At 29.7% G+C, this 10,393-nt stretch overlaps 1 protein-coding gene across 1 annotated transcript in view; it reads right to left on the reverse strand.

Moving 5' to 3' along the window:
- pasilla (RNA-binding protein Nova-1-like protein passilla) overlaps window positions 1-7,396 on the reverse strand; it is a 31,472-nt gene extending 24,076 nt beyond the window's left edge. The window contains exon 1 of the mRNA XM_014422056.2: window positions 7,230-7,396. Coding sequence (XP_014277542.1) covers window positions 7,230-7,347 — 118 coding nt within the window. The 5' untranslated portion in view covers window positions 7,348-7,396. The remainder of the gene's footprint in view (window positions 1-7,229) is intronic.
- Between the last annotated feature and the right edge of the window lie 2,997 nt (window positions 7,397-10,393).

Genomic DNA, 10,393 nt, shown 5'->3' on the forward strand with positions numbered 1-10,393 from the left:
GTTGGAGAATTTTAAAGAATAAAAGTTGAGAGGAAAAAAAGGATCAAAATTGTGTTAATTTAATAATATACTAATTTTTTTTTAAATGAAAAATCACTGAGTTGTAGTCAACAGCAAAATGAGATGAGAAAGTTATTTACATTTTGGGTGAGTGCTAAATCTATGATACTTGGTTTGAAACAATGTTCTGTAGGAATAATTTTAGGTTCACTGGGGATACATAATTTATATCGGGCTATTTTATACTTACTAAATAATGCCTTTCCATTTTTATTGTTGTTGTGGCAATTCTATTCCTTATTTTTAGGAATCAGATCACTGAGAATTTAGTAGCTTATTTTAAAAATGTATTTAAGATTCAAAAATGAATTTTGTTCGATGGAGCATAAGTTGGTATTGTCATTACTGTTTTATAAATATTTGATTTGAAGATATAAACCAATAGTTCAGCATATTTCAAATTTTTTATGGGACTGTAAGTATGAGGGAGACGGGAGTGCATCAATATCTCAACATAGCCACCCACTCTGTTGCTATCTTTCCTTTGTATTTTGTAACCTTGTATCAAGAACTTGTCTTAAGGCAGTCAAGTTTCACTAACTGATACAAGAAGCGGTTTACTTTACAAAATAAATTGTTTAAACTCTGTATCATTCCTAAAGTGTCTATGCATTCCACATCAGCAGTTTTAAACTCCTACTAATAGTGGCCATTATGAAAAAATAAAAATGAATAAAAAATATAAATAGCATAGAGCTATAAATATACTAAGGTATATTTTTAATGAAGTAGTATTTTTAATGTCCCATGTAAACAAAAATGGGGCAGTAATGGCATTTGAATGTCAATGGGCGACTATAGATGTAAATATATTAGGATAGTGTCATGCTGATCATATCATGTATTTGTGATGATTTCTGGAACTGTAAATGATTTTGAGTGGTCTTGAGTGAATGTTTAACAATTTATATAAATATAATTATAAGAGTATTGGTTTGGTGAATTAACTGAAATTATAGTATTTAATAATCGTGCAGGTTTGTTTTCAAACAATAATTGTTAATCTCATATTAGTTTTTTTGGAGTTGCTTTTTTGCCTGAACCCGGAGTATCTTCCTTTTATTAATTACACATGGTCAATCAACGATCTTCCAATTTTTGATTTTTCAATACTTTTTTATATATATCATCCTGTCACATTTTTCCCTTGTAATGTAAACATTTTCAAATATTTAAAAACATAATGGAAGTTTTATTTCTATATGACCGGACGATTTAATCATTTGAAACATTTTACATATTCTAATATTTGATTTATAAGATTTTTTAGAATATATACTATAATTCAGAAGGCATACCCTTAAGACCACTTATGTTTTAATTTTGTGCTTTGAAGTATAAGAATGAAATTTTTTAATTAATGCTTTCAGTTCATTACAAAGTCTTCACTATTTTACTGATAAAATATGATTTTGGTTCAAATATGAACATTGAATCAGAAAACGATACTGTTTTAGCGGACTCTATGAGGATTCTTTTGAATTGTTTTAGATGGCAATCTAGAAAACAGCAAAATCTGTATCTTAAATTATTTAATAACTCTGGATAATTTATATTAATATTTCCCAAATATGTTGCGCAATTGATTTTATTTTCTGTACTATCTGTTATTGTTATTACTTCTTATAATTCTCTATTTTTTCTTTCTATAAAATTTATGTCTTCAAAATCAACTTTTGTGTCATTTTTCTGCAATATGTACTAATGAAGGATTTTAATTTTTTTGAGGAATTTTTAACAAGCGCACATGTTTGATTTTTTTCCTTCCCCAGTTGAGTTAGTGAGGGAAGGCTCAGGAAAAATTCACAACAAAAAACCTTTTGAATTGCCAGAAGTTTTTAACGAAGGTTATTGGCTATTGCCTCTTTCTGAAGAATAAGAAAGGAATATTACTGATACTATTTAATTTTTTTATTCACTAAAAATTTAATAAAACTTAATGAGTATTTCAGTAAAGTAGGTAAAAAAAAATATTTGTTATGAAAAACGAAATCATTTTCGTTCTTATCATCGTTTGAAACCTGTGAATATCATTTTTCAAAGAAATTAAAAATAAGAAATTTTTCATCTTGATTTATCAGGAGGATTTTTTTTCTTTTGCTGACCATTGTTCTTCATATAATCATTTATAACTGCTCTAGATTTTATCCAATTCCAACATTAATACAATCGTTGGAAAGCTGTATGTCTAATCTATTAAGCTACATTAGCAAAATTTAGATTTAATTTTATACTACTTCATAAGGTCAAAATATTAGTTTTAAATAAAGAAAAACTTTTTAAAAACATTTTATTTTATGTCTCCAGTTTTGATTTGTTTAATTAGATCCGGTCAGTGCCCTTTGTTGCAGAGGTAACTGAGCCCTAAATCACCTTAAACAAAGTTTTGTGAAGATCGGTTGAGTCATATTAAAGTTATTTCAATTTTGTTGATTTTTCAATATACTTCAAAGCAAATATTTTGGGCCAAAAAAGTTTATTTTCCTTTTTCTTATTGTTAAAAATTCTTATTTAATGTATGTATTTAACATTTGGTAAAAAAATAAAACATCGTAACTAAAATTTTTGGAATCACTGGCTTAATTTAAGGTTGATTTCATGAATTGTTGAAAGAATATTTAGGAAATTCATGTTCTTAAAAGAATAATGTTAATATCAAGATATGGTAAGTGACTGTTGTTTGAAAGTATAAAATTTTATTGGAAGATTAAGAGTTGATAATAGTAGATTGTAAAAAGGACAGTCTGGGTGGCAATCAGTAAAGGTACAAAATAGTAAAAGATTATCACTAAATATTTCTTTTTTTTATTTTTACTAATTTGTACCTTACTGAAAGCCACCCAGACAATCTCCGAACAAGTAAAAAATTGTAGTTAACAAACAATTTAACGTCGAAAAAGTTTTAATTTTTGTAGTTACATGTTTTGCTACCGAATGGCTCATATGTGCAGAATGTTCAAAATCACTGCATGCACCATATACCATCCATAAAACCATTTTTTAGGTCCAAATAAATATAGGTACTACATTTTAAGATAATAAGATTAAAAAAAGCATTCATTGCTTTTATTGTTATGCAAAAAATACCAACTTAAGAAGTAGCTTTTATGATCAGAGGGACATGAAAATCTTAAAAATGACTTCATGGAAAATAGTTGTGTTCATTATAAACGTCTTAGTATGAAGAGAAAGGAAAAAAAACGGAGGAATAATTCTTGTATCTTCACCAGAATTCGATGAATGATTTATAAAATCGGTTTTCTATGATCATTGTTGTTGTATGTTTAGTTTTATTTAAACCTGATAACACGCTCATAAAAGGTTACTAGTAAAAAGAATTCCAATCCATTAGGACTCAAAAACTTTTTATATAATGTATATATATATATATTATATAATATATATAATAATATCCACATTTTTATTAGATGTTTTTCCAATGTCAATCATAATAAATTATGAAAGGAAGTCACAAATATGAAAGGTAAAATTAATATACAAGCTCAAGTGGAGGCTAATAAGCAATACCAGTTAATTAAAATGGAATATAGTTAAATAATTTAATTACCACACATATAATATAATAAAATTAAAAAAATTGGCAAATCTTTTCACTAGTAGTGCTTCGTAAGAACACAATACTTAAGTAACTGAAAAAGTCATAAATTACAGCATTTATCAAAAGTTAATCCCATTCTAGGACCAAATATACCGCTTTTTAAAACATTAAAATTAAGAATATTGTTGCTCTGAATGTTTCATAACAAATTTAAACTAAAGAAGTAGTTTTTTTTTATGAACACAATGATTATCATATCTCAAAAATGAGTTTTTGGAAGACAATACGTTCTTAAAAAGCAATTCAGAACAGAGTTTCAAATTATTAGCCTTTAATAAATTTTCCTAAAAAGTAAAACAAATCTAATAAGAAACAGTCTCAGTCCAAGATAAAGAATAACCTAAGAAACGAGTAACCTCCCATATTCGTATCTTAGCAGTCCAAGAAAAGGAGGGGGGAAAGCGTTTTAAGTGTCTACCCAATACTGAACTGAGCAACGCTCGATCATGCGCATTATATCAATGCAGAACTTGGTTACACTTTGGCGTTACCAGATTCCAGACTGCCTATTGGAAGATAGCTAATTTTTTAGATATGATGGACAGATAAGTGATAGAATGGGTGGATTTATATACTGAAATAGGGGTACTGAAGGGATAGATGAAAGAAGGAATGGAATTCCATAAGGAGGAGAATCTTAAGAAGAAAAATCTGTCAAAAGCTGAAGTTCAGTAAGACGTATATAAATCTGGTTTTGGGAGAATGAACTAGAGTAGACATAGTGAGAGGGAGATGTGTCAAAGTACCCCTATCCTCTGTGTATCTACCAATTCTCCAGCACAAAGGTTTACCTTGCTGTCAATGTGCTTACCACCTGATTGTTAGTCTGTGGTTAAATATTAAATATTCTGTCAAAAAACTTTGAATGAGATCAAAAACTGAGTATGAGCGTAGCTTTTGGTTGCAAAAATCGGAACAATCAGATGATGAAGAGCCTAATATGAAGATCTCTTATCACTAGGTATGTTATCAACATTTAAATTATTCATTAAATGTATATCATTAAATTATCGATTAAAATTTCTTTTTATTAAAGGGTTTTGGATATAGAAGGCAATTAAAAACCAACACAAAACTAATCTTCATCAAGCTCTAAATTTATTTTACAAAAACAAACTAAATTTAAAAGTTTTCTTTTATTTGAACTTTGTACACCGCCAAGGCAGAGAAGGCATCTCTATCCCATTCTATACTCAGTGGAATGAACAAAGGATTTGAATTTAAGGAGATTGGAGATGTATGATGAATAGTGGGATTTAAGCAAGGTTTTAGTCTAGTTTCAGATATTACTAGGAGATCAAAATTATCAAGGAAATAATATTGTAATCTATAATTGAGTGCAATAAAGTATTTTGCATTAATGTTTCAGGAGTTCAGGATATTAGTCATAACTGAGGCATAGGGAAGAGGTATTGTAGGTATAATAATCAAAGTTGAGGAACATGATATAACAAATTTTTTAAACAATATTGTTTTAAGACAACATACAATATAAATAAAAATAAATATAATAATGATTTGACATAAAGTTATAAATAAAAGTTTAGAAAATATTACATCGTAAGATAATAAAAAAGAAATAACTTGGTTTAAAATCCACATATATAAATAGAAGAGGGCTAATAAGATTTAAAGTAATAATCTCGAATATCAGAATTTTCCTTACAGTAAATCAAAAACTATTTCAGCTCTCTAGTAACAATTTATTTCAATATTTTATTAGTATTACCAACCTCTTAACAGAGAGAAACCCTATTTCAGGTAAAAAAAAACCCAACATTATGTTTTTCCATTTATCATAACACTCACTATAAAGAATATTTAGAGAATATTTTTTAAAAAACTAAAACTAAATATAAATTTTGAAGGCTTTCTATTAAGTATAAAATTAATAAACATGGAAAGAACATTTTAACTATCAACACTTCCATACTTTGAACAAAGCTTTATTATTTATTCACATTTGATGTTTCGAATGCAATTAGAAATTAAAGATTATTATACAAAAATAGCTAAACTTAGTAATAATATGACACGATACAATTATAATGATAGAAATATATAATTACAGCATTAATGAAAATGAAATTTAAAATATGTAAAATTTAACTGGTATGGTTATTAAATTATTATATTATGATGATTAACAATAATATCATTTCGAGAAATTAATGAAGGCGTGCAACATTAAATTATAATTAAATTTTATAATGACTTAGTTTAGCTATTTTTGAAAAATTCATAATTTTTAATAATTGTGGTTACTGATATATTACAAGATGTAGATATAATGTTTGAAATTAGAAAATAAATCTAGAACAAAACAAATTGTAATCTATCCAACTGAATCTAACTAGAGTCAAAACCAACAGCTAAGGATAATGTATAACAAGAATGTAGCACAAATATTAGTTTTGGGAGGATTAGTTAAGTAATTTTAGTGACTTAAGGAGGATCACAGAAGAGATAAACAAAAAAGTATTGGAAAAAAATACTCTGTATATATGACAGTAATTATTACCAAGAATAGCAGACAATATGGTTATTAAAAGTTTCTATGAAGCTGTAATCCAAAAAATAAGTCCTACACCACAATCACTAATAATTTATTACATTATAGTTTTGAATTCAAGTTTGACCTAACTAGCCTTGACCTTAGTCATAGACAATGAAAGAAATAAATGGTGTTCTATATGGGTATTTAACACAATCAATTGGTTCCACCACTCGATTGACAAGTAAGTCAATCACCTTAAAAAAAATTTATTATCAAAAAAAATTTAACTGACAGTCTAGGGAGCTAATGTCTCATCAAAACTTAATTGAAAAATATTAAATTTTAAAGCTACATCAGAATTTTAAAGCTGTTAACATTAATAAAAAGGTCTCAAAAAGTTTTAACACCCAGGTTTTAATAAAATCGTATAATAGTTAGAATTTAGTATAGTTTATCAAGACAAAAGTGATAAAGCAAAAATTATAAAATGATAAAAATATAAATTAAATAACTATATAGTAATTACAGGGATGATAATTTAAATGTTATGTTCGCATATCAAAACAAAATTAAAAGAAATCAATCTCAACTAAGGTCTTAAAATAGAAATAATGATCAAATCAAATAAATCACTACACATAATTTTAAAAAAGGGATAAAAACATATAAAAGACCCATCCAGGGCAGAACACTTAGAATGTACAGACAATAGTTTAAACTACAAGGATTTGAGAAGTAAAAATTTAAAAATAATTTCAGAAAAAAATATTCCCCTAAATGTGATTAACATGCTATCATCAAGTGCTAAACCTACTCAGGGAAATTGATATTAAATAATTTATAAAAACAATTCAATATTTACATAATGACAGATATTAGACACTAGCTAAATAGACATGAAATCTAAAAAGATATTGTTCAATAGAAATGTATATAAATGAGGTGGAGTGTATAAAACCTGTCAAGGATAATTGAAAATTAAAAAAAAAAACATTAATATGTACACTGACAAGCAAAGCAATGTCTACAGGAAAAATTATATCGGCGATGTACCTGATGAACAATTTGACTTCTTAGTAGTACTGTCTTCAACATCGGTATCCAAGGGTCTTTTTCTGGAATCAGCATTTTCAGGGGAAGAACAAGTCTGAATACCAGAATCTCCGGCCATTTTGCATTTGAGCACATATGTATTGTCCTGCCACCAGTAGCGCCAAGAGTATTTTGAAACTTCAAAAGCACTTAGAAAGCTAACAAAACAAGTACACTTCATCTATCACTATGAATGTTAAACCAATGCGAAATTTAAAATAACACATAGTAATAAGGCAAGGCAATTATGAAATACATTTGACGAGGACGATCAGAAAAGAACTTTAAAAAGAGGCGATATTAGCCATAAATAATTCATAACTGACAGAAATAAACTTCTGCAAAATTATAATTTATTTAGTATTAAATCTGAAAAATGACATCCATACGTTTCTAAAATAACTCTAGACTCTGTCACAGGGAAGAATTTAGGTAAGTTAAAAATGACAAAACTGAAATAACAGACCGAAAAATGACATTCCTCATGTTAAGAGTATTCTACACTTCAAATAAATCGTGTTTCAACGTATTTTAACAATAAACCCTGTAACACACAGTTCCTTATGTACCAGGAGCCAGCCGCATGCCAATTTTATTGGAAAGATATACATTTTTTTCATAACTCATTTTGTAGTATCATCCATCTACAGTAATTTTCGTGATCATACTATCAAATATTTGTGGTCATCAGAACATATAGAAGTTCTGGATTCATCGAAGTGGAGTGCCTACTGATACAAGGTATATGCTCCTACGTCTAGGACTGCAATTTTTCATGGCATTCATTTTTTGTAGAAATGTGTAATACTTCTGTAAATCATAATTTAGAGGGTGCGGGTACCGCGGGGTAAGGCCCGGGGTTACTAACTCCAAGGACCCGAGTTCGAATCCGGCAGAAAATTGTTTTCTGTTACTCTGTAGCCGTGAGTCAACTCTTGTGGGTTCTGGAGTCCTCCTGAGGTCCACCCAGCCCAAATTAAATTGGGTACCTTTAATTGGTTATAAATCTGGCGATCGAGCGTGATTCTGACCAAATCACGTCCTTGCACAGCCATTAGTCTAGTAACAGTACTCCCTTCCAAAGTACTGAACCCCTAACCCTTCATGAGTTGTAGTGGTACAGATTTATTTATTTTTAAATTTAAATCATTATTTGGAGGGAAACATTCCAAGAGCCAATTCACATCCCAATTTAATTGGAAAGATATCAATTTGTTCTGTAACTTATTTTTTAGTATTATTCACCGGAAAGTAACATACCGTGGTCTACCAGTACATATCCATTGGAATGGATAGTGGCTCCCTTAAAAATCGCCCAAAAAATTGAAAAAAAAAATAATCGGAAAGATATATACTTGATTTTGGTTTTATTTTTAGCACTTCACTTCTTAAATACGAATTATGTGATCTGGCACTCGGAGACTGGTCAATATATCAGATTATAGCGGAAAATTGAAACATATACGGGTCATTATATAAAGATGCGCAAATTTCACTTCGAAAAATCTCAATAATAAAAAGTCATTATTTCGAGATGCGGAAATTGACACCTATTTTGTGACATAGTACCTTCACTTTTCATGTAGTGGCAACCTATGAGTACCTTTAATTATAGTTAACAAAATGTTAAAATTAGGGAGTGAAGGGTGAATAGTTTTGAGTGAGGAAGAGAAAACATGCTTTTTGGGAGGTGAAGAAAAATATTTTTTAAAGAAAAAATCATCTTCAAAACTTGAAACAATTTGATATTAATGTAAGAATAGAGTTTCCCACTCTCAGATTTTCAAGATTTTTATTTATTTTTTTTACTGTAATTCATTCTAACATGAAAAAGAGCATGAAATCCAAACACATATCCATGAACATGAAATCCATAGCGGCTAAACTGGTCCGTCCGCCTCATCTCGGCAACCAGTGTAGTTGATCCCGTCTCAACACAACTCTAATCCGTCCGCTTCATCTCGGCAACTAGAACTACACCTAACCTTATCAGCTTACTAGTCCGATAAGTCTTGAATATTGTATATCTTCTGTAGTATACTGCTCTGATAACGCTAATTTCTGGGCTTTTGGGTATAAGAAATGCAGTAGGGGTGCACCGTGTAGAAGTGAGGAGTATTACAGTAGTTTGGGTTTTGATTGATGCCCTTAGAGAGTAGAGTGTCTAAGTTGGTTTGAAGTTGACTTTACTACGTGTATTCTGTATATGCAGTGAAAGGGAGGTGTGACTCTGGTTTCATGCCGAGGTAAGTGAGATGTCTCTTGTTCTGTATTGTTTAGTCGTTTACTTTTTGGTTCTATGTGTTTTCCTTTCTTATATGAGAAAGTAATGGAGTTAGACTTTAGTATATTGATATTTATGTTAATGTATCTGAGTTTGTCCGTGATAAGTTGGGCCTTGTCCATGGCTGTTCTTGCATTCATGTTAACTGAATATATATTTATAAGAAGTGATGACTAGTGAAAATTCCCAGAGTATTATACCAACTAGGAATGCAAAGGCGAAAGCACAGCCTCAAGGAAGCTTACAGTGGATCAGCAAATTCATTATAATTATTTATTCAAACAATATATTTACAAATATAATAATGTTTTACATGATTATTAAACGATAAAATCAATTATATACAATCTAATTAATAAATATTATTATTACACAACTATTTCTTCAACTGGTGGCTTCTTCAACTCGTCTCCTAGCAGCTCTTGAGTGGTAATAGTTAACTCGGTGACCAGCAGATAGTGGTTTCGCTACACTGGTATCATAAATAGTACCTGTCCAACGACTAGTCCTAGGAGCACCAGGACACATTACCAAAAAGTGGGACCGTCCCCCCGAAAACAAGACGTTAGCCTTAATAAATACCGGATTTTCGCGCAGTGGAAAACCAATAAACGTGTAACAAAGCGTTTATTGGTTTTCCACTGCGCGAAAATCCGGTATTTATTCAGGCTAACGTCTTGTTTTCGGGGGGATGAATACACGTAGTAAAGTCAACTTCAAACCAACTTAGACACTCTACTCTCTAAGGCCATCAATCAAACCCAAACTACTGTAATACTCCTCACTTCTACACGGTGCACCCCTACTGCATTTCTTATACCCAAAAGCCCAGAAGTCCCTT

The sequence above is a fragment of the Halyomorpha halys genome, unplaced genomic scaffold (assembly GCF_000696795.3).
Source record: "Halyomorpha halys isolate HHAL.00 unplaced genomic scaffold, Hhal_1.1 Scaffold353.1, whole genome shotgun sequence".
NCBI lineage: Eukaryota > Metazoa > Arthropoda > Insecta > Hemiptera > Pentatomidae > Halyomorpha > Halyomorpha halys.